Raw genomic sequence first — 24751 nt, 5'->3', positions numbered from 1 at the left:
GGGAGTAGCACAGCTAAGGAAAAGGGGGGAGGGAAATGGCGGACTGCGTTGTTTGGCGACCCCCGTGAAATGGTCGTTCGACCCCAAATGGGGTCCCAACCCACAGGTTGAGAACCACTGCAATATCTCAATAACTAAGATATTTCAGAACAGAATCCCTACGCTTGTTGCTTATAATAACGTTCTCTTGAAAGATTTCAGTAAAAAGATACCCACGTTTAAAGCTTATTTAAAGTCTACTTACACATCGATAACAAAATTGAGGTTGTGTTGTCTTTACAAAATATTGCATCAGTTCAGTCTGGGAGCTCAAGGCATATAAGGCAAAAGTCTTTCAAAAACATTAATACTGTAAATATTTTTCTCGTACGTAGGAATTAAAGCTTTACGGTATAACCCAGGGGTAGGCAAGCTTGGCTCTTTTATGACTGGTGGACTTCAATTCCCAGAATTCCTGAGCCAGCATGGCTCAGCTTGGAAACCTCTCCCTTTCCCCTCAGCGTGGCTGGCTCAGGAATTCTGGGAGTTGAAGTCCACCAGTCATAAAAGAGCCAAGGTTGCCTACTCCTGGTATAACCAATACAGTACTTGAGGATGAGCGGTTATTTCCTGTGCATTGAAAATGCGTATCTTCTCCTCGCTGGTGTAAATCTAGAGAGTCCACTGCATGTCGCTGAGCTCTGTGGGATCCCCCAGTCCTCCTTCGGCCTCCAAATAATTCATAAGAACAGCCATGGCAGTCTCTTTTTCAAAATCTAACTGAGAAGTGCCACCTACGGATGGAAAAATAAAATAAAATAGCATAAATGCCGTTATTTTATAGCCCACAGGAAAAACGATAATGCCAAAAGGATACTCCATAATTCACTACATCCAGTTTTGGTCACCACAATGTAAAAAAGATGTTGAGACTCTAGAAAGAGTACAGGGAAGAGCAACAAAGATGATTAGGGGACTGGAGGCTAAAACATATAAGGAACGTTTGCTGGAATTGGGGATGTCTAGTTTAATGAAGAGAAGGACGAGGGGGGACAGAATAGCAGCATTCCAGTATCTCAGGGGCTGCCACAAAGAAGAGGGAGTCAAACTCTTGTCCAAAGCGCCTGAAGGCAGGACAAGAAGCAATGGATGGAAACTCATCAAAGAGAGAAGCAACCTGGAACTAAGGAGAAACTTCCTGACAGTCAGAACAATTAACCAGTGGAACAACCTGCCTCCAGAAGCGGTGAAGGCTCCAACAATGGAAGTTTTTAAGAAGAGACTGGACAGCCATTTGTCTGAAATGGTATAAGGTTTCCTGCCTGGGCAGGGGTTGGACTAGATGACCTCCAATGCCCCTTCCAACATTATTATTATTATTGTTGTTGTTGTTGTTGTTGCTGCTGCTGCTGCTGCTGCTGCTACTTATCCGAAGAGATTCCTTCCCCTTTTGGCACGCAGGTAGAGTTAGTCCTCAAGTTACGACCATAATTGAGGCCCACATTTTTGTTTCTAAGTGAGACATTTGTTAAGGGAGTGTCGCCCCATCTGACTAACTGCCTTGCGCAGTTGTTAAATGAATCACTGCAGTTGTAAAGTCAGTCAAGCGGCCATTAAAGAGAATCTGGCTTCCCCCATCGACTTTGCTTGGCAGAAGATCGCAAAAAGAGGATCGTAAGTTTATGCCAGTTGCCAAGCGTCTGAATTTTGATCACGTGATCATTGAGATGCTATAACGGTCGGGTGAAAAACGGTCACTTTTTTCACAGCCGTTGTAACTTCAAATGAACTGTTGTAAGTCGAGGACTACCTGTACGACCGTCGTTGAGCCTGGAATTAGGGTCATAAGTTGTGCTGGAGTGGTTGTTAAGTAAATCGGAATGGAATGGAATCGAATGGAACGGAATAGAACAAAGAACGGAACAGAATAGAATAGAGATTAGGAACAGAACAGAAGAATGGAATGGAATGGAATGGAATAGAAGATTAGGAACAGAATGGAACGGAACGGAACAGAATAGAGATTAGGAACAGAATGGAACCGAACAGAACAGAATAGAATAGAGATTAGGAACAGAACAAAAGACAACGGAATGGAACAGAATAGAACAGATATTAGGAACAGAGTGGAACGGAACAGAATGGAACAGGATAGAATAGAGATTAGGAACAGAACGGAACAGAAGAGCAGAGTTGGAAGGGACCTTGGAGGTCATCTAGTCCAACCCCCTGCTCAGGCAGGAAACCCTATACCATTTCAGACAAATGGCTGTCCAGTCTCTTCTTAAAAACTTCCAGTGTTGGAGCATTCACCACTTCTGGAGGCAGGTGGTTCCATTGGTTAATTGTTCTAACTGTCAGGAAGTTTCTCCTTAGTTCTAGGTTGCTTCTCTCCTTGATTAGTTTCCACCCGTTGCTTCTTGTCCTGCCTTTAGGTGCTTTGGAGAATAGCTTGACTCCCTCTTATTTGGGGCAGCCCCTGAGATACTGGAGCGCTGCTATGATGTTACTCCTTCATAGTCTTTAGCTGAATGTAACTCTCATTCAGCAAACCCATTGTCCACAATGGGCATTTTTTTGCTGGAAACAGAAAATGTCAGTTTCTGGCAAAAAAACCCAACAACCCCATAATCATATCATGTGACTGTGGATACTGCCATAAATGCGGGCCAATCCCCAGGCTCTACGTTGGGTGGGGAATTCTGGGAGTTGAAGTCCGCACATCTTAAAGCCTCCCAGTTTCCAAAGCTCTATTTCTGCCAGTATTACAAGGTGAACGAAGAGAGGCCCAAGAAAAGCTTAGAAAACAATTTTCCAGTTCTGAGTGGGTCAGACTTTAATCGTATGTTATGCAGATGTTTTCTCTCGGCTGGAGCTCCCAGCTGGACGCAGAAGCAAAGTGTTTGTTTCCCATAAAGCATTTCCGAATTTTCAAGAGATTAGGAAAGAGGGAACTTACTGAGAAGAGGCTCATTGTTGGAGAATGAAATCACATCTTGATTTTGCCCTGGAGTCTCTAAATCTTCTATTCCTGGAGGACAAAACTCTGTAAGCTCTTTATTTGGAGCCTGAAATGACATTTTTTTAAAAAAATGAATGAAATCAAATATATGTGTGTGTGTGTGTGTGTGTAGGTCTTTGGTTATTCAGGTTTTCTCCTGCGTCAAATTGGAAGTGTCTTGGCGATGTTTCAACGAAGTCTCATTCGTCATCTTCAGGCTGGTGTTTTTGGCTTCGTGCTTCTAGGAGCAATGAAACAATGAAGCACAAAGCCGAAAACACCAGCCTGAAGATGACGAATGGGACTTTGTCGAAACATCGCCAAGACACTTCCAATTTTACGCGGGAGAAAACCCAAATAACCAAAGACCTACATATATAGTTAGTGAAAAAATGGGTCAAAGACTTGATTACAAAGAAGAGTATCTTTAATTGTCCCAAGTTACCAATATGGTCTTCATACAGATAGTCCTTGACTTACAACGGTTCATTTAGTGACTTTTCAAAGTTACAACGGCATTGAAAAAGAGACTTATGACTGTTTTTCACACTTAAGACCGTTGCAGCATCTCCACGTGATCAAAATTCAGAGTCTTAGCAACTGACTCATAGTTACAATGGTGGCAGTGTCCGAGAGTCACGTGATCCGTTTTTGTGACTTTCTGACCAGCAAACTCAACGGGGGAAGCCAGATTCACTTAACAACGGTGTGTGTAACTTAACAATTGCAGTGATTCACTTAACAACTGTGGCAAGAAAGGTTATAAAATGAGGCAAAACTCACTTAACAAATGTCTCACTTAGCAACATAAATTTGGGGCTTGATTGTGGCTGTCAAGCTGAGGACTACCCGTACTAATAGTGTACTAATTGTGATTTCAAGGCCATAATTCAAGAGAAAAATATACAGGTAGTCCTCGACTTATGACATTCTTCACCAAAATCCATGCTGTACTAGAACAACAATAGTTTATTCAACTTGTAGGCCACCCACCTTGCAAGGACTTTGGGCAGATCACCAGAGTCATGCAAAGAATTGACATAAAATGAATAAAAGATAAAATGGCAAGGCCAGATGGAATGAAATAAGGAGTCTCACTTCCATCAAAGGCCTGGGGGAAGAGTCTTCACCACTCTTCTGAGCAGCGTTGAGTAGGGCCACCTGGATCTTGGAGGAACCTCACTCCAGAGAACTGGCATTACTACAAAGAAGAGACACTTCTGGGATCCCAATAGATGATCTTGTTTAATCAAAGGAACTCAAGAGTATGCCAACTCTACAAGATAAAAATGGTTGGGCAGATATTATGAGAGATAGGGACCAGGTCTGACATTGTAGCAGGGATGAAGTCAGCTGTCTTGCTTGGTCTTCCCTCAATGCACACCATGCAATTCATATTTGTACATCACAACTAATCCGATTCAGAAGTCTGGATCTTGTTATGGATACTCACATCATCACGACTAACATCTAGGACAGGAGAAGACTTCCTTGTAAGATCAGTTGGGCTTAAATCACCAAGAGGCGATGCGTGTAATCTAGATAAAGCAAAACATACTATTTGAGTGTTGTTAAAATATGTATCTCTATCTACCTATATCATTCATCTCTGTCCGTCCATCCATCCATCCATCCATCCATCCATCCATATGAAAGAATCCAATACAATGAAGGTTAAACTTCTAGTTAGAATCTGAGGTTAATACACAAACAGCAACATAAACGTTTGACCTTCTCTATGGATCTTAGGAACAAAAGTGGAGGAGATAAACTGCCAAGTGACCCGGTCAAAAGTTGTCTAGGGTTTTTAAAGCCCTCAGCCATATTTTGAACTTGGCAATTGCTTTAATTCTGGACTCTTGACTGCCAGATTCTTCACCAGCTGCGCTCTCCAGACCAAACCTTGAACTGACCCCCTAAATAAGAAGTCAGTTCTGAATTAATTTCAAGTTCAGAACGACTCTAGAGTGAACCCGATCAAGCTCTTAATCTGATAATTCAGAACAAACAACCAGTGAAATGGCTTGCTTTCAGAAGCAGTGAGTGCTCCATCACTGGAGGTTTTCAAGAAGAGACTGGACAACCATTTGTCTGAAATGGTAGAGAATTTCCTGCCTGAGCAGGGGGTTGGACTAGATCAGGGATTTTCAACCTTTTAACCCATTGTATCACTTTTAGGATATGGCAATATCCGAGTACCATCGGTCGCCTAGCAAGGTGTCAAAAACTTGACCCCCCAAAAAAAGGAAAAAAGTGATAAAGTACAGATAGTCCTCGACTTACAACAGTTTGCTTAGTGACTGTTTGAAGTTACAATGGCACTGAAAAAAGGGCCCCACAAGCCGCAGCCGAGCAAGACACCTGCCTGCCCACCCGGCGGCGTTCTTCCTCCTGTCCGAGGTTTTCATTGTTGTGAGCATTTCTGTTGAGGATTGGCAGCGGGGGTGGGGTGGGGGGGGTGTTTGGTTTTTATCCCCCCCCCCCCGTCTGCTGGGTGGTTGCAGCAGGTTAGGGTCACTTCACATGACCCTGGGACGCTGTGACCGTCATAAATAGGAATCAGTTGCCAAGCATCTGAATGTAAATCACAAGACCCTGGAGAGGCTGCAACATTCCAGCTGATCGGCGCTTCTTGGCTCAGCAGAAGCGCCAGGATCAGTGCTGCTTTCCAGCTGATTGGTGCTTCTTCAGGACTCAGCAGAAGCACCAGGATCAGCGCCGAGCTCCAGTCGATCCTGGCGCTTCCCAAGCCCTGACAGCCCCCCAAAAGCGCCGATCAGCTGGAAAGCAGCACTGACAGCCCTGCAGCTCCAGCCATCTCTCGCTCAGGCTTGTGCGGTGCTGCCACCGGTTCAGCTCATTCCCCTCCCCCGCTACCACTTTTCTGGGATGGCCGCGTACCACCTGCCAGGTGCCAATGTACCACAGCTGGTACCCGTACCACTGGTTGAAAAGCGCTGGACCAGATCAGTGGTTCTTAACCTGGGCGATTTTGTTTTTCAGGGGGGCGAAGGAACGAAAAGGGGGCGATAGGGGGTTGATGGAGCGAGACGTTTTGGGGGCACTTTTGAGTCTTCCCCTGCGGCTCCGAGCCTCCTCCGCCATTTGCAGAGAGAGACAGAGACAGAGAGAGGCACTTGTGCTTCTCTCTCTCTCTCTCTCTCTCTCTCTCTCTCTCTCTCTCTCTCTCTCTCTCCTGATTGGTCCTGTGCCTGGGTGCCCTGCCCCCTGGGAGAAGCGCGGCCAGGAAGTCCCTTTCCCTGGCTGGCCCCGTCCGAGGTGCACGTGGCCGGGGAACTGCGTGGGGAAGCCCCGGGATCCCCGTTGGGAGCAGCCTGCCAGAGCCTCAGCTGAGCGGGCCAGCCTTCCCGCAAGTCGCGGCCCCAAGGGAGACCCAGCTGTCTGGGAAGGCGCACCGGAGTCCCGGCTGCTTTGTCGGCAAAGAATGTGAGGTGAGCAGAAGATGGGGGGGAGAGAAAGGGAGGGGGGAGGCATTTTCCAACCAGCAGCAGAAGAGCCCCCGGCCGGACCCGCGGGAAGAATTATTTCCTATGTTGTGACTGAGATGTTATGTTGGGAGAGGGGGGCAATGACAACTTCCTCATTGGCTCAAGGGGGCGATTCGTTCAAAAAGGTTAAGAACCACTGGACTAGATGATCTCCAAGATCCATTCCAACTCTGTTATTCTATGTTCTTAGAGCAATGGGACTCATGACCCTGGGACTTGGATGGAATTGCTCAGATTAATACTAAAAGGAAGTTTAAGGTTACCACACTACAATTCCAATAAGTTCTCCTTGAAATGAGATTCCAATAGCAACCTAAGGCAGCAAACAGGTCTTTGTTTTCTCATGGTCTTCTTTCAGCGGAGAAGGGAACGTGTTTTTTTTTTTTTTCCTTTTGCAACACTGAGGCAATCTGCATCAGTTCATTGTTCTGATCCCAGCTATTCCTTTTACGAGCATGAGCAATCTCTCATCAAAATAAAAAAAAAAATGGGGAGGTTAAACAACGAAAAACGGGGAAATAAAGAAGAAGCATCGACATCTCTTTTTACATTTACGATAGGTTGCATTTTTTTAAAAAAAGTTTAGATGGCATCCATTTTCTTTTCCAAAAAGAGCAATCCATCTGTAGGACATTTATAGCCAGAACGGAAGAATGATTACTGTACCTTTGCAGATCTAACACTTCATTTGCAATTTTGGTTCCTATGCTACCAGCTCCGAGGATGGTCCCTGTAGATGTTCCTGGTACATCAAGAAATGGTGGCTTTAGGGTATCTGTCGTTTAAGAGAAAATTTGTCTTTTCTAAAATGAAATGTGTCAAAACCAAGAAAAGGATAGATTTGTTTTTAATCTTACTGTACCTCATAGGTTTGTTTTGCATAGGCCACAGGTCGGCAACCTGCGGCTCCAGAGCCGCATGCGGCTCTTTGAGCCTTCCCCGGTGGCTCCCAGCCTCCTCTGCCTTTGCAGAGAGAGACAGAGACAGAGAGAGGCAATTGCGCTTCCCTGCTTCCTCCTCTCTCTCTCTCTCTCTCTCTCTCTCTCTGTGTGTGTGTGTGTGTGTGTGTGTGTGTGTGTGTGTGTGTGTGTGTATGTAAAAGATTGCACTCACAGTGTTCTCCGAGGAGCTGAAAAGCTTTCTGGATGGAGTTCCTCCCTTTACTGCGTCTCTGCAGGAAGCAGGAAGGGCAGGAGAGAGCTAGCTAGCCCAGCTAGGCTGACTCAGGAATTCTGGGAGTTGAAGTCCATGAGTCATAAAAGAGATGAGGTTGCTTACCCTGAGCTTGTTGGACAACAGCTTGAAGCTTGCCAGGTCAGCAGCAGATAGGAGAGAGAGGGAGGGAGAGAGAGAGAGAGAGGAAAGAGAGAGAGAGAAAGAAAGAGAGTGGGGGAAGAGGAGTGGCAGGCAGACCAAGGGCAGATAGAGAGGGAGGGAGAGAGAGAGACAGACAGAGAGAGACCCTTCTGACATCTAAAATGAAGATAACACTGCATATATCCTTTTTTTACCTGTATGTGTATGTATGTGTATATATATGTGTGTGTGTGTATACATACATATACACACACACATACACAGACACAAACACACAAACACACACACATCTATAATAAAGGTAAAAAAGGATATATGCAGTGTTATCTTCATTTTAGATATCAAAAGGATTTTGCGGCTCCCAGTGTTTTGTTTTTGGTGGGAAACGGGTCCAAGTGGCTCTTTGAGTGTTTTGGGTTGCCTACCCCTGGCATAGGCAAACATCAATTGGGAATCTTTATGAGTAAAAGAACATTTCCTTTCAATAAAACTGGGTTCTGACACACAATCATTGGCACTGTTTCAAATTACAATTATGGTTCCTCTTTCCATATATTTTTTTTCTTTACTAAATCCAACTCGGGCGGGAAAAAACCCACCATCCCCCTAAAGATGGACTTGCCTTCTGAAGACAGGGAACCGCAGGCTAGTAGAGTTTCTTCACCCGATTCGTTGTGACCTCTAAAAATATAAAACCAAAAATACACAAATAGGTTTCTCTAGCTATAAGTCCTAGGCTACATGCACAGTTTGCTGCTTCATGTCAGAGCAGTGGTTCTCAGCCTGTGGGTCGGGACCCCATTTGGGGTCGAGTGACCATTTCACGGGGGTCGCCAAACAACGCAGTCCGCCATTTTTCCCCCCTTTTCCTTAGCTGTGCTCCTCCCTTTTATTCTATTGGCTTTTGAAAGCCAATAGAATAGACTCTCTTGAATAGAGTCTAATTCTATTGGCTTTCCAAAGCCAATAGGAATTGTCCAGGCTGTCTCTGCCCTGCTGAGCCCGCCAAAAGTCCCATTCGGCAAACAGTGCTGCACCACCGTTGACTTACGACCGGTTGAGTAGTCCTCAACTTACGACCGGTTGGGGGTCGCGGCATTAAAAAGGTTGAGAACCACTGTGTTAGAGACAAGCAAACAGAAGAGAAACAGGAGTTTCACAAATTATTCTGCAGAAGTAAAAAAAAAAAAAGATAATTTTGTCCCGGCTGAACTAGTCTTAGATTGAAATGGGGGTTAAATTTTTGGATCTGGCTAGGCTTATAATCTGTTTTGGACTCAATTGCCACTGCTTACTAGATAATTAAATGCCGGAGATTCAGTTTTATGTCCCTTACAAAACCACATCATGTGATCCTAGCCCTATTTTCTGCATAAACTTTTCACCTAGGTGCTAACTCAGCATCTTTGAAAGTCCTTATTCCAGGGCTGACTTCTAACATCTGTGTAAACTTCTGAATACGTAGTTTCCTCCAAGAACAACAACTATATTCTTTAATATAGGAAAATAATTGCTAATCTTTATTTCCCTTTTCACTTGTGCAACCATCCAAGAATGATTGAAGCAGCCAGCTCCAAATATTTTATTTATTTATATGTATTCCATCTAATTTTTTTTACAAATAATAATTTATTTTCTCCTCCTATATTCTCCAAAACAGCAATCCTATGAGGTAAGTTGGGCTGAGAGAGAGTGACTGGCCCAAAGGCATCTAGCTGGCTTTTATGGCTAAGGCGGGACTAGAACTCAGGCATAGCTAAGGCGGGACTAGAACTCACTGTCTCCTGGTGATTGGCCTAAAGTCACCCAATGGGCTAAGGCGGGACTAGAACTCACTGTCTCCTGGTGATTGGCCTAAAGTCACCCAATGGCTTTCATAGCTAAGGCGGGACTAGAACTCACTGTCTCCTGGTGATTGGCCTAAAGTCACCCAATGGCTTTCATAGCTAAGGCGGGACTAGAACTCACTGTCTCCTGGTGATTGGCCTAAAGTCACCCAATGGCTTTCATAGCTAAGGCGGGACTAGAACTGAAAGTCTCCTAGTAATTGGCCGAAAGTCACCCAGCTGACTTCCATGCTTAATACTATATAATTAAAATATAAAATAGAGCTATATAAAAATATGTTGTTTTATAAAGAGTATCGAGAAACTTACAAAGCAACGGTATTGATCGACACAATGTATTCCAGTTCTTTGGTCCATGGATTGATGAAGCTAAACCACTGACTTTTTAAGGTGACAAAGGAGCCGTTTTTCGCTTTGAATTTGTAGAAATTGGTAAATATTTTTTCTTTGCTCTGTAACACTGTGGAAAAATAGATTTCACAGAAAAAAAGTTATTCAGTAAAACCAAGGTTAATTACTGTGTTTACTAAACGAGGCTTACCGACAGGGCAATTTCACGATTTTTAAGAGCTTTATTAAGTTCTCTCAGTTAATCCATTGTACCGATCACACTGATTTTGATATAAGAGTTGGGAAGAAATTGACCCATCAAATCCAAAATTCAGCTCCAGGTTTTTGCCAGCCAATGGAAGGGGAGATTAAAAGAGTTCCATTGTTTTGCTACGATAACTTTCTAACGCTTAAAAATGTGTCATGATATCCGAGCAATCTGATATGTTTGATGGATTTGTGTTAAGATTTGGATCACAGCTCTATGTTCCGTTCAACACACCCACAAATTTTCCTTACAAACCTATGCATTGTGGAGACCTTGTCAATCTGTCCATCTGGATATGCGTAATTATCTTCACTTTAGATGTTTTGGAACATAATGAATAAAGCGGAGAAGAATTAAATTCTAAAAGGTAGTCCTCAGTTTAAGACTACAACTGAGCCCAAATATCCTGTCACTGAGAAAACTCACTGTTAAAGTGAGTTTTGCCCCATTTTACGACCTTTCTTGCCACAGTTGTTAAGTGAATCACTGCGGTTGTTAAAACAGTATCACGGTTGTTAAATGAATCTGCCTTCTCCATTGACTTTGCTTGTCAGAAGGTCGCAAAAGGGGATCACATGACCTGAGACAATGCAACCGCCGTAAGTACATGCCAGTTGCCAAGCGTCTGAATTTTGATCATGTGACCTTGGGGATGGTGCGATGGTCATAAGTGTAAAAATCATAATTCGCCTTTTTTCAATGCCGTTGCAACTTTGGACAGTCACTAAATGAATGATTATAAATCAAAAACTACCTGTATTTCCTTTTGATAGGCTAAACAACTGCAGAGTTTCTTTGCCTGTGTTAAGAACTATTATATGGAAGACAATTCTGCCCAGAACTAAGCAATCCATTGAAATCTTTTTACAAATCCAGTGTACAAAGTGGTACATGCTATTTATTAAACCAGTACATACTAAAAGTTCAGAAGCTTCATAGCAAATATTTATTCAAGAGTTCTACACTAGAGTTAAGGAATAGGAGCTGTAGTGTACCTGTTTTGTGTTTTTCAGTTAGATGATTGTGGTCATCCTGGTGGAAATATTCATAACAAGATGTTCCTAACAGTTCTTGGGGTAAATATCCTAAAATTGCTGTTGCTCTGTATTGGGAAATATAAACATAGTATAATCTACAATCTTCTAAAATTAACTTTCCACAGTTCAGTAGCTTTTTTTGTAGTATATACAAAATAGAAAACACGTAGGAAAGAAAGGTGATCTGATCTGGTGAAAGACATACTTCCCCCCCCCCCAAACACACACAACTTTGAAATTTTTATAACGTCTAATCTTTACAATCTTATAAGAATAACTTTAATTAACTAGAACGTTTTGGTTTTCATTAATTTTTTACAAAATTTAGAACACACTGGATACAGTGTTGACCTGCTTTATTGTTTTATATTGCCAATACTTTACTAGAGGTATTATAGAAAATAGAATTCATATTCTAAATATTGAAAACCTTAGCCAAGTGCATTCTAACCAAGGGCAATAAGACAAAAATGCTTACCGTTGATCTACAAACACAAATTTTCCATCCATGGCAAAGCGGGTTACAAATTCTGCTGGCTTGACTTTAATCTCAATGTTTTTTTGTGGAATGGTGTAAGGGTGCAATCGGCCGATTGCCACAAGACAATTAAAATTGCCGCTCTCTTTTTCTGTATCTTCTTCAATTCCCACTTCATTTGTGGGCCAGCTTTTCAGATAACCAGTGCAATGAATGGTACAGTACTTTTTATGATCTAATGGAATCAAAACAGAATATATTTTTTTTATTTCAATTTTTTTTTTCCTGAGAACTACTGAGGGTAGCAGGAGCAGGAAATTGATGCAAAAGGCCACAATCTTTATCAGTAAGATTTGTTTTTAAGCATTATTCAATTTATTTGATCTATGGAAGTGTCTTTCTAATTCAATTTATTTGATCTATGGAAGTGTCTTTCTAATTTTACAAAAAATCGGGGTGCGCATATACATAAGCATACATGAGCCATGATGGCGCAGTGGTTAGAATGCAATATTGCAGGCAAACTCTGCCTGCAGTTTGATCTTCATGCGCTCAAGGCTGACTCAGCCTTTCATCCTTCCAAGTTCGGTAAAATGAGGATCCAGATTGTTGGAGACAAAATACTAACTCTGTAAATTGCTTAGAGAGGGCTGTATGAAGCGGTATATAAGTCTAAGTTCTATTCTATTCTATTCTATTCTATTCTATTCTATTCTATTCTATTCTATTCTATTCTATTCTATTCTATTCTATTCTAAACTCTAGTCTACTCTATTCTATTCCATGATGGTGCAGTGGTTAGTATGCAGTATTGCAGGCAAACTCTGCCCACAGCCTAGAGTTCAATCCTCACCAGCTTAAGGTTGACTCATCCTTCTATTCTTCCAAGCATGGTAAAATGAGGACCCAAATTGTTGGGGGGAATAGGCCGACATTGTAAACTGCTTAGAGAGGGCTGTAAATCACTATGAAGTGGTATATAAGACTAAATTCGATTTCTACTTCCTACTTCTATTGCCGTGGTGGCGCAGTGGTTAGAATGCAGTATTGCAGGCTAACTCTGCCCACTGCCAGGAGTTCGATCCTCAGTGGCTCAAGGTCAACTCAGTCTTCCATCCTGCTGAGGTGGGTAAAATGAGGACCCAGATTGTTGGAGGGGGGGGGGGCAACAGGTTGACTCTGTAAACCACTTAGAGGGGGCTGTAAAAAAGGGGTCCCCAACCTACAGTTCAACCTTTAAACACATCATAGTTCATCAGGATTGCCAGTTAACTGGTCTGAAAGAGAACCGGTTTTTATTTCAACTATACCTTTCTTTTTTGAGTTTGACAAGGACTCCTTCTCCTCCTTGACTGTGTTTTTTGTATACTTCATGCGGCAAAAAAATGAACGCCGAGCACCAGAATGCAGACAAGAAGATCCCGCTTGGAAATCCACACGAACTTGCAAACCAGCTTTTCAAGTTCCATCAGAGCAGAATATACAAACATATGTTTGTAACAGAGTCATGAATATTTTGCCACATTAATTCGCTAAATCAAACTGTTTATTGACAGTCCCAGACCAACAAAACATAAGCACCATTTAAAAAAAGAAAGAAAGAAAGAAATAGAAAGAAACCAGACCATAACAAGAGAGGGCTATTACCCAGCGTCTGCAAATTATTGCTAGAAACTTGGTAACTTTCACAGTAGTTGTCTAAGTTAAATGCAGGCCAGTTGGCAAGCATCCAAAATGTGGTCACGTGATTGGGGAGGGGCAACTGTCAGAACTTAGGAACTAGATCATAAGTAGCTTCTGGGTGGATTCACCATAATTCAAGGACCACCTGTATGTCAGGACTTTTCTACTAAACTGATACACTAGAGCAGTGGTTCTCAACCTTTTTAATGCCACGACCCTCAACCGGTCGTAAGTCAAGGACAACTCAACTGGTCGTAAGTCGAGGACTACTCAACTGGTGCAGCACCGTTTACAGAATGGGATTTCTGGCGGGCTCATCAGGGCAGAGACAGCCTGGACAATTCCTATTGGCTTTTGAAAGCCAATAGAATTAGACTCTATTCAAGAAAGTCTGTTCTATTGGCTTTCAAAAGCCAATAGAATAAAAGGGAGTAGCACAGCTAAGGAAAAGGGGGGAAAAATGGCGGACTGCGTTGTTTGGCGACCCCGGTGAAATGGTCGTTCAACCACAAATGGGGTCCCGACCCACAGGTTGAGAACCACTGCACTAGAGCAAAAGAATGTAAGAAATGGGTTTAACTTTAAGACTTGTGGACTCCACTGGCTGAGGAATGCTGGGAGCTGAAGTCTAGAAGACTTAAAGTTACCATGTTTGGATTTAGAATAAACACAGTATTCATTTCCGTACTCTAAAACATGCACGTTTCCCTTTTTTTTCATTTCTATCCAGAAGCAATCATATATGTGAAATTTGGCTGATATACACTGTGGGGAAAACATAGCCATGTCTTATTAATGATTTTTAACTGCATACTTACTTTTGGTATCTATCAGTTTTTCTCTGGGTGAAGCATCTGAAGAGGACAGCTGTTCTTTTACTTTGGCAACATCCTTCGGGTGAAGATAATCAAAAAGACTTTGACCAATCAGATGTGTCTGATGGAACACACCATGATAAGATTATGACCCTACTTTGACCATCTTATTCAAACAATCAAATTAAAACACAAAGAGTCTAATGTTTGAGCGATGAAATAACTTCATCACTGTTATCATCTTTTCAATTCAGTGGAAACATTTGTTCTTCTAGGCCCTTTTTTAATAGTAGTAGTAGTAGTAGTAGTTTTATTATGATCACAGAACAGGAGTAGAATAGAACAGAATGTAGAATAGAACAGAATGTAGAATAGAATAGAATAGAATAGAACAGAACAGAAGATAGGATAGGATAGGATCGGATAGGACAGGACAGGACAGGACGATAACATTTATTTATTTATTTATGAGACTTATATACCGCTTTAAGTGCAAGCACTCTCTAAGTGGTGTACACCAGTAAGCAATGTATATATATATATTTACATTGCCTCCAACAATCTGGGTCCTCATTTTACCTACCCCGGAAGGATGGAAGGCTGAGTCAACCTTGAACCGGTGAGATTTGAACTGCTGACCTGCTGAACACAGTCAGCTAAAGTGGCCTGCAGTACTGCACTCTAACTGCTGCGCAATTGGTGGTGACTGTCAATGGACAGTCAAAGTCTGCCTAATTAAGTATAACAAAATCTAGCTACATTCAAAGAGACTACCTCTGATAACAGCAGTTGTACATAAAAAAAGATCAGTGTTTCCCGGGTATTTTATCAGGTGAGGATTTATGAGATGGGTCTGTGAGTCCTCATAGAAGGACAGTATAATATTGTTTCAATTAAGTAGAAACATTTTTTCTAAGCCCTATTTTAAAAATCCTATTTCAATCATTGCACATCAGATACTTCCATGCTGTAACAATGAGTACTGGGGGCCCCTTACGCAAGTAACACATTTCTGATCCTGACCCAGTTGCCCACCTCAAGCAACCTAGGTGACATTTTACAGCAAATCCAAGGCTATTGATGGAAGGATTTTAAATACTAGGCTACCTACGGGATCATAATTAAGTATCTTGGAAACAGATTCGGAAACAAACAGGATTTTTCCTCTGTCGCATCCAACCACAAACAGGAAACCATCGGCAGCCTATAAATTAAGGAGATAAATATAAGACTGTAATGGATACAGGCAGGCAGCTCTGTAGTTAGAAGTCAGGTCAGGATAGAGGAAAACAACATTAAAACGTTGATAATATTTTCATGAGTATTTAGGGGGTCAGGAAAACTTAAAGAGAAATCAGCACCATGAATATCGTTTTGCCCTGAAGACAGACCCACAAATAGTTGTGATATTCCCTTCACCTCCTTTTAGCAAGAAGGGTTTTGCTCCACCCAGTCACAATCACAGGAATTTGTAGGCTATGCCAGGGGTAGGCAACCCTGGCTCTTTTATGACTCGTGGACTTCAACTCCCAGAATTCCTGAGCGAGCCATGCTGAGGGGAAAGGGAGAGGTTTCCGAGCTGAGCCATACTGGCTCAGGAATTCTGGGAGTTGAAGTCCACGAGTCAGAAAGCGGCCTAGGCCTAGGCCAGAAGTAGGCAACCTTGGCTCTGTTATGACTCGTGGACTTCAACTCCCAGAATTCCTGAGCCAGCCACACTGAGGGGAAAGGGAGAGGTTTCCAAGCTGAGCTATGCTGGCTCAGGGATTCTGGGAGTTGAAGTCCACCAGTCATAAAAGAGCCAAGGTTGCCTACCCCGGGGCTATACATTTGCACTGTAAGTTCCAATTCCAAAATTGTGGAGGTTTTTGGTGGTCTGTGAGTTTGGCACTTTGCTTGAAGATGTTTTATTACCCAGCTAGGTACCATCATCAGTGCAAGCAGCAGCATAGCCGTTCAACGTCTAAAAGAGATTCGCTTTCAGTAGATTCCCAATGTTTCCTTCCCTGATATGCTGGTAGTCAGAATTAACCTTTCATTCTTCTAACCCCAAATACTTTTAACAGGACTAGAGGTGACATGATAGCAGTGTTCCAATGTTTGTGGGGCTCCTACAAAGACAAGGGGGTCAACCTATTTTTCCAAAGCACCTCAAGGCAGGAGAAGAAGCAACGGACGGAAACTAACCAAGGAGAGAAGCAACCTAGAAATAAGGAGGAATTTCCTGACAGTGAGAACGATCAAACAGTGGAACGGTTTGCTTTCATAGGTTGTGGGTGCTCCATCACTGAAGGCTTTTAAGAAGAGACTGGACTTGTCTGGAATAGTATAGGGCAGGGGTAGGCAACTTTGGCTCTTTTATGACTCGTGGACTTCAACTCCCAGAATTCCTGAGCCAGCATGGCTCAGCTTAGAAACCTCCCTTTCCCCTCAGTGTGGGTGGCTCAGGAATTCTGGGAGTTGAAGTCCACGAGTCATAAAAGAGCCAAGGTTGCCTACCTCTGGCCTAGGCCTAGGCCGCTTCATGACTCATGGACTTCAACTCCCAGAATTCCTGAGCCAGCACGGCTCAGCTTGGAAACCTCTCCCTTTCCCCTCAGCGTGGCTGGCTCAGGAATTCTGGGAGTTGATGTCCACGAGTCATAAAAGAGCCAAGGTTGCCTACCCCTGGTATAGGGTCTCCTGCTTGAGCAGGGGGTTGGACTAGTAGACCTCTGAGATCCTTTCCCATTTTATTATTCTGTATGCTAATTTAACACATCCTAAATTTCATGCAATGGTCTTCATCAGCTATAAATCAGCCATTTTTGTTTTGTCGCCTTGCAATCTCAGAAAGGGGATTATAGCTCCTAAACTTTACAGCAGAGGTCTTCAAACGTGGCCCTTTTATGGCTTGTTTGAAGACCCCTGCTTTATAGACTCTGGGCTAAATCAGAATTTAGCCACCCTAGAGTATTTATAGATTTTATTTTATCATCGTCACTTTCAGTGCTATATTTTAAGCCTCACGATTGCTACGTGTTATGCTACGTGTGCTCTGCGCTTACTGAAATAAATGCTTTGGGATTCTGATTCAAGCCAATCATCTTAATTACTTACTTACTAAATAAGGATCAAGTTCTGAAAGACCAGCCAACCTCAGTCAACATTTTCACGTCTACCTTTGTTATTGGTGATTTGAATTACCTGGATTTAATAGCAACCTTTTTTTTAACAATGCTTGACATGATTTTCCAATGTACCCTAGCTGAAATTTGTATCAAGAAGATAAATCAGTCTGATCACGTATGTACTTTAAATACCACACATTGCATCTGCCTCGTTTCCTTAATTTAATATTAAGTTCATTTATTTACTCCTTAAATGGTGTTAAAATTTAAACTAAAACTAATCTGTGACTTAGTCTAGCTCATTTATTTATTCCTTAAATAGTATTAACATTTTAACTAAAACTAAAACTAATCTGTGATTTAGTCTAGCAAGCAGCTTACTTAATTCCATTCGACTTACATCATCATCTGAAAACTTCTAAAGTCCCAGTTTGATGCAACATCTATTTTAAGTTTTGTATTAGAATAGAGGAGTACAAATTAAGACATTTCAAATGTGAAAACATCCAGACTGGAGTTTAAAAAGGGTTGTCCCAAGTTCAAAAAATGAAGTATTGCAATATTATTCTGCCTGCAGCTGAAGTATTCTTTTAATGAAATACTTTTCACGTTCAGAGTATTTCCAGATACAGAATGGAGCCATTCTGTATCTGGAAACATGCTCCTAAGGAGCATGTTTTGAGCTCAAAAAGGGAAATTTGCACATCTCTGTTTATAAATAGTCTTAAAACTGGGATGCTGAGTATGCAGACATAAACACTATTCTATAGTACAGTTGGAGGTCTGTGTCTCCAACTTTAATATACCTTAAGAATGAGCTGTTGAAGTTCATTGTCTTGTAAAAATGAAGGCTTATACCTAACTTCTGAGTAAGAACCGGTGGAACCTGCAAAATACTCGTGAGAGAAAATTAGAGGGAGAGAGGGAGAGAAGGAAAGAAGGAAAGAAGGAAAGAAGGAAGGAAGGAGAAATAGAGCAGAGAGGGAGGGAGGGATGGAAGGAAAGGAGAAGGAAGGGAGGGCAGGAGGGAGGAAGGGAAAGGAGGAGATGGAGAGGAAGGAAGGAAGGAAGGGAGAGGAAGGAAGGAGGGAGGAAGGAGGAGATGAAGAGGAAGAAAGGAAGGAGAGGAAGGAAGGAAAGAAGGAAAGAAATAGAGAGGAAGGAAGGAGAGGGAGGGAGGACAATTAATGAAAATAAATACACAACACATGCACTTAATACAACTCAGAAGTAGCCTTCTAAATCCCTTTTCTTGTAATGATCGCAATAAAGTTAAATTAACATAAAACACTTTTATGGAAAACCAACATGAGATTTTTACAGCAATTTATGCACCAAACCAAGAATAAAACAGACAGGGTGATGTAGCAAAAGGAGTTCCCTTCCAACAGTTGGACAGGATGAAAGCTGCTACCGTATTTCATTAGCAGCAACGAGCCGATGCCAAGATTATTAAAAACTGAGTAACACTCACTGCAAGACGAGTTAAGTATTGATCAATTCTCCTCGGCACAATATCGGTAGAGTACGGGAAGCACTATTTTAGCTTTCACCATCTGAACTGGATTGATCACCACATCGACTTTAGAACTTTTTATAAATATGGAGAAAATAATACCGGCTGCTAAAAGGACAGCTTTTGAATCACCCCGTTCAGAATTTTGGATAGCTTTTATTCTTGCCTTTCAGTGACTTTAAATGCTGCACGGCCATTCTTAATACCGTAAGCTTATCCAGCTTACGAGCCCCTGGACTGCACTGAGGTATCATAGCGGATAATTCTTCTATCAGGTTATTCATTTTGTCTCTTCTCCTTTTCTCTGTCTGGCTGTGAGCCTCTCTGGTGGGAAAAAAAGACAAAAAATAAGTATTTCCCTATTTAAGGTATCTCTTTCCCCACACCACCAAAATATTGTTGACCAGCTGCTACCAAGAAACCCATGTCTTCTTTCATTTTTAAGTCATTCTTAGATGTGAAACTGAAAAATATCTTCCAAAGCTCAAGTGTTTATATAAAAAATGTTTTAAGCTATGCCAGAATAACAGAATCAATGAAGAATAAAAATAAGAGGAGGAGGAGGAGGAGGAGGAAGGGATGAGAAGGAAGGGATGAGGAGGAGTAGAAAGGGATGAGAAGGAGAAGAAGAAGGAGGAAGAGAAGGAGGAAGAGGGAGAAAGAGGAGGAAGGGATGAGGAAGAGAAGGAAGGGATGAGGAGTAGAAAGGGATAGGAGAAGGAGAAAGAGAAGAAGGAGGAAGAAGAAGGGAGGAGGAGGAGAAGGGATGAAGAGCAGTAGAAAGGGATAGAAGGAGGAGGAGGAAGAGAAGGAGGAAGAGGAGAAGGAGGAAGAGGAAGGGAGAAGAAGAAGGAGGAAGAGGAGGAGGACAACGACGACGACTGTGGGGTCCTTGGTGCTCATCCATCAATTTTTTTTTCAGTGAGAATCAATGAGACAGAGAGGAGTTGAGTTTGGCGCAAACTGAATTGGGTTATTTTTCTGAATGATCAAATCAAGATTCTGAACCAAATCCTGTAAAGACCGCCAGATCTTGCCAAATACTTTGAAATCCAATTTTAATAGGACTCCACAATAAAAGTAAAGTGGAAATTACATGGGATGGTTCAGAATTTATGCCATTAAACAGATTTTTGCAAGAAGACATATCTTGTTTATATCACAATACCCAAAATTAACATTAAGTTTTAATTTTCCTTGGAGAAATAAATTATTGTCTAATTTGCAGTACCTGAAATACTTAATTTTCACATGCTCTTCATCTTCACTCCTAGGAAAAGGAAGGATTAAAATTAAATACAATGCAACTGGATAAACCTGGAAATAGATTCTACAATACTATACTGCTTATTACAAAAACGCTCCTCAAGGCAGGAGCCTTGAAACACTTGAAATAATCTATCCACTTCAATGAAAACAGGATCATTTTTTTTCAAAAAATAAGTTGTTATAAGCATATATATAAATATATATATATATAAATTTCCTCAGATATTCTTCTCCATTGATGGAAAAAAAGTGTCTTTATATTTATATCAATGAAATACAAATGAGATATTATTAATTATTGTGAATAATCATTTGAATAATTATTAAAAATGGAAATATGATTAAAAAAATTATGGTAGCTGAAAAGTAGTTTAATTTTAATTAAGAGTTGGAGAATAACCCGAATCTGGAAATGCACAGAAATCTCAACCATTTACAATATGCAAGTAGTCCTTACAACTGTAATACAGCCCAGAATTATAGTCGTAAATAATGCTAGTCATTAAGCAGGTCATCTATGACTGACCCAATTTTATTTAAATTTTTTTTGCAGTGGTAGTTTTGTCTGCAATGGGCTTTTTTTTTGCCAAAAAACAGAAGTAAATGCTGATTCCTGGCAAAAAAAATATATCATAAATGTGTCCAGTCGTAAATTAAGGACTTACTTGTTTCAAAGTTTCCTATTTATAAAATTCAACTATGACTACAGTCATTTCAGACAATCATTGTCAAATGTAACTGTAAAAAGTTGGTCGTGAAATGAAATTTGGGAGTTTTTCACATCTATATTTGACTTAGTTAATCATTACTTCTTCCAATTGACTAACTTCCATTTAACTTGTGTTTGTCTGAATCAAGTACACTGCAAATTGTTTTGGACTTGGCTTGTGTGAGCATACACCAATTAGTTCTAAAGTTCTAAACAGTTGGGCTGGCCAAATTAAAATAGTCAGTTGTTGTCTAACTATGAAGGAAGATGCTGCCTAACAATTTTAACGCGTGTTTTGAAAACTTCTAAGCATTTCCAGTTCATCTAATAGATTTTACTTAATGTTCTGTATAGGCCTAAACACAGCCAAGAAGATAAGTTTCATCTCTCTTTTTCTTGTTTGTTTTATTTTTGATAAAACATTCTACCTGCTCTGGAGATCATCGGCCTCAGTATCACAGGTATATCTAGGGAAAGAGAATTTAAATTAATTAGAAGACATCCAAAAAATGAAAAATCAGTATAACCAAAAATAAACCATGATCTGAAGATGAACTTGTAGAGCAGCGGTTCTCAACCTATGGGTCGCGACCCCATTTGGGATCAAACGACCATTTTATGGAGGTCGCCAAACAACGCGATCCGCCATTTTTCCCCCCTCAGGGGGTCGCCGTATAAAAAGGTTGAGAACCACTGTTGCAAAACCGACCCAGGATATCATTTAACAAAAAAGTAAATATTCACTTACTGAGTATCAGAGTCGCTCCCTTTTCGCTTTCTAGGAAATTCCACCGTAAATGGATTTATTGAAGGGGTCACGGGAGACATAATGTTTGAACCTGCCAAAACAACAGCCTGGTTTCCTTCCCCCGGAAGATTATCTGAAAACAGACAAATAGCATCCAAGTTGTAAGAGGAAGGACTGCGGTTGAAATTAATTTGCTGAACTACGAGGAAAAAGGAATTATCTATGTTGTTATTACAGTATTTATTATGGTGCCTCGCAAAGTCAGCCAGCCAGATGTTGAGACTAGATTTGGCATTTATCCTATCAATTCCCAAGGGATTTGGGATAGATATTGATGTCTGATGATGTTAGAGGTGTCCTTGCAGTTATTATGATTTACAGGACAATCAGCCAGATGTTCGGAGTGGATTTGGCATTTTTGTCCACCACCTATCAAGTCCTCCCCAAGGACCTGGAATAGGCAGATGGGGATGTTTGATAGTGTTAGAGCAGTGTTTCCCAAACTTGACAATTTTAAGGCATGAGGACTTCAACTCCCAGAATTCCACAGCCAGCAACGCTGGCTGTGGAATTCTGGGAGTTGAAGTCCACATGCCTTAAAATTGTCAAGTTTGGGAAACACTGTGTTAGAGGTAAGCCGTTCTTAGTAAAGCTGCCTTTTGCAATTGACTGATGGCAATACTGTCAATGCCGAGGATGTTCAATTGGTGCTCCAGATGTTTTGGAATTGCACCCAAGTTCCTTATTATTATGGGCACTATCTTTGCTTTCTTTTGTCGTAGCTGTTCCACTTTTACCTGCAGGTCTTTATATTTTATTATCTTTTCCAGTTCTTTCTCTTCTGTTCTGCTGTCTGCAGGGACTGCCCCATCCGCTATCCAGACCTTAACCTATCTTATCTATACATAGGTGTGATATATATTAAAACATAGTTCTCCACTCTTCTTATACCTATCTTGTGTTTCCATGCAGCACCATCCCTGGAGAAGACAACTACTTAAGAGACTGACAATGTTGGCCATGAACCCTCTCAAGAAATTAAATCAAACGCCACCTTCCATGAAAGGCAGCACAGCCTGTTCTAGAGCGGAGCGTCTTCCTTCTGTCATCCAGCCAGCTGGTGATAAAGATATAATTTTGCTGATTATACACAGCAGGCTGACTAGACAATAATTAGCTGGGTTGGCCTCCACTGCCTTTTTGTAAACTGAAACTCCAGTGGAGTGACTCCATTCTTTAGAGAGTTGCAGGAGATTCTCAATATGGATGAAAGGTGGCAATGAGGAAGGCCAACCAGAGACTTTGCCCATTTTCCAACTCTGCAAATAAACTTAATAGTTCTGGGTTCTAAACCAAGAGCCAGTCCGGTAAAGGATTAGAGAGTGCAGGATGCAGAATTAATACAGAATAACGGAAGGGGCCTTGTAGGTCAGGGGTCTTCAAACTTGGCCCTTTTATGACTTGTGGACTTCAACTCCCAGAATTCCTCAGCCAGGCACGCTGGGTGAGGAATTCTGGGAGTTGAAGTCCACAAGTCATAAAAGGGCCAAGTTTGAAGACCCCTGCTGTAGGTCATCTACTCCACGATATTGTATTTTTTTTCTAGCTGTTTCCAATTCCTGCATTACCTGGTGCTGCAATATCAATGAACCAGACTTTTTTCTTTGCCACAATAGTGATGTGGACCAGACGTTTGTCTGTTTGGATCTACAGGATCTTGGCTCCACCTCCTCCTGGCCAGGAGCTGATCATACCCTCCAAAATCAACTAATGTCCCCTCCCTGGACCTCACAGACTTTTTCCAATTCTGAAAGTTGTGGTTTATTTTAAAAAACTGCCCAACTCAATTCAAGACTCACCACCAATGACTTTTCTTGCACTTAACAACTTCTGAAATATTCTGAGTCAGGGTAATCCGTTTTCAGGGGTGGGGAAGGGAGGCTCCCGAATGAAAAGGAGAGGTAGGTGATGCTAGGTTATTTTAGCTCTTCCCTCTTTTTGAAGGAAGAGCAAAAGAGGAGGGGAAGGGCTGGGAGCCTCTGGAAAAAATATCTCTCTCTCTCTCTCTCTCTCTCTCACACACACACACACACACACACACACACACACGGGGGGGGGGGATAGAGAGACAGAGAGAGGGGAGAGGGAGGGAGGGAGACAGAGGGAAAGAGAGAAAGAGAGAGGGAGGGAGGGAGATAGAGGAAGAGGGAGAAAGAGAGAGGGAGAGAAAGAGGGAGGGAGAGAGACAGAGGGAAAGAGAGAGAGGGGGGACAGGGGGAGGGAGAGACATGGAAGGAGAGAGAGAGGGAGAGGGGGGAGGGAGGGAAGAAGGGAGAGAGAAAGAGAGGAAGAGAAGGAGGGAGAGAGATGGAGGGAAAGAGAGAGAAAGAGAGAGGGAGAGACGCGAAAGGAGAGAGAGAGGGAGGGGGGAGGGAAAGAAAGAGGGAGGGAGAGAGAAAGAGAGAGGGAGAGGAGGACAGAGAGAGACGGAGGGAAAGAGAGAGAGGGAGAGACACGGAAGGGAGGGAAGGAGGGGAGGGAGGGAGAGAAAAAGGGGGAAGGAGGGAGAGACAGAGAGAAAGAAAGGAAGAAAGAGGGAAAGAGAGAAAGAGAGGGAGACGGGGAGGGAGAGACACGGAAGGAGAGAGGGAGAAGGAGGGAGGGAGAGAGAAAGAGAGAGGGAGAGGAGGAGGGAGGGAGAGAGAGAGAGAGGGAGGGAGAGAGAGAGATCGACCAAGGCATTCAGAAACCCTGGAGGCAGCCAGGCGCTCCAAGTGCAAGGAAATTCACTGACATTAAAGCTCTCCCTCTGCTCCCCACTTCTTGGCTATCCCCCTCCCTCCCCCCCCAGCAAGGGGGCCTCCAGAGACCTGAAGACGCGGGGGGGGGCTCCAGAGACCTGCCCCTCCCCCCCCTCCCCGAGCCCTCGACGGGACGCTCCTACCTGGCGCTCCCTGCGCTCTCACCTGAGCCCGCGCCGGCCGCCTCCGCCATGGCAAAAGTTCCCCAGCGCGGCGGCAGAGGCAGCGCTCCCGGGCCCCAGAGGCATGGAGGGGGGGGGCAGGCAGGCAGGCGGTGGGGTGGCGCCCGGTCCCCCTTTTTACTCCTCCTCCTTGGGCGCAGCGGCGGGAAGAG

The 24751-nt window shown here is 42.5% G+C and overlaps 1 protein-coding gene across 3 annotated transcripts; it reads right to left on the bottom strand.

The window, feature by feature from the left end:
- On the bottom strand, positions 1–24751 carry ARNTL2 (aryl hydrocarbon receptor nuclear translocator like 2). 3 transcript variants are annotated; one of them, XM_039353417.1, is made up of 17 exons: positions 24583–24751; positions 21617–21749; positions 21297–21335; positions 20122–20160; positions 19057–19214; positions 18181–18260; positions 15376–15468; positions 14268–14385; positions 13077–13220; positions 11767–12001; positions 11247–11353; positions 9963–10113; positions 8429–8487; positions 7156–7264; positions 4434–4518; positions 2939–3047; positions 1–773 (listed from the first exon to the last, which is right to left on the bottom strand). In XM_039353417.1, exons 1-17 carry the CDS (start codon positions 24608–24610, stop codon positions 652–654), a joined length of 1809 nt encoding a protein of 602 aa, XP_039209351.1. In that variant the 5' UTR covers positions 24611–24751; the 3' UTR covers positions 1–651. The 3 variants fall into 3 exon arrangements, 2 of the variants coding, with proteins under 2 accessions (XP_039209351.1, XP_039209352.1); XR_005557916.1 differs by having other exon boundaries at positions 703–773; positions 2939–3010; XM_039353418.1 differs by lacking the exons at positions 1–773; positions 2939–3047 and adding an exon at positions 4079–4256.

The sequence above is a fragment of the Crotalus tigris genome, unplaced genomic scaffold (genome assembly GCF_016545835.1).
Source record: "Crotalus tigris isolate CLP2741 ecotype Arizona unplaced genomic scaffold, ASM1654583v1 scf7180000018523.1292444, whole genome shotgun sequence".
Taxonomy (NCBI): Eukaryota; Metazoa; Chordata; class Lepidosauria; order Squamata; family Viperidae; genus Crotalus; species Crotalus tigris.
The sequence above is the reverse complement of the archived record's forward strand: the minus strand, read 5'-3'. Positions and strand labels throughout refer to the sequence as shown.

What these genes read in the sequence shown, in the direction of transcription:
- ARNTL2 (XM_039353417.1), bottom strand. Translation starts at nt 24,610, where the DNA reads ATGGCGGAGGCGGCCGGCGCGGGCTCAG. An exon ending in GGCGGCCGGCGCGGGCTCAG is followed by an intron (nt 21,750 to 24,582) that starts GTGAGAGCGCAG and finishes GTCTGTTTTCAG; the next exon opens with ATAATCTTCCGGGGGAAGGA. An exon ending in TTCAACAGCTCATTCTTAAG is followed by an intron (nt 15,469 to 18,180) that starts GTATATTAAAGT and finishes CTTAATTTATAG; the next exon opens with GCTGCCGATGGTTTCCTGTT.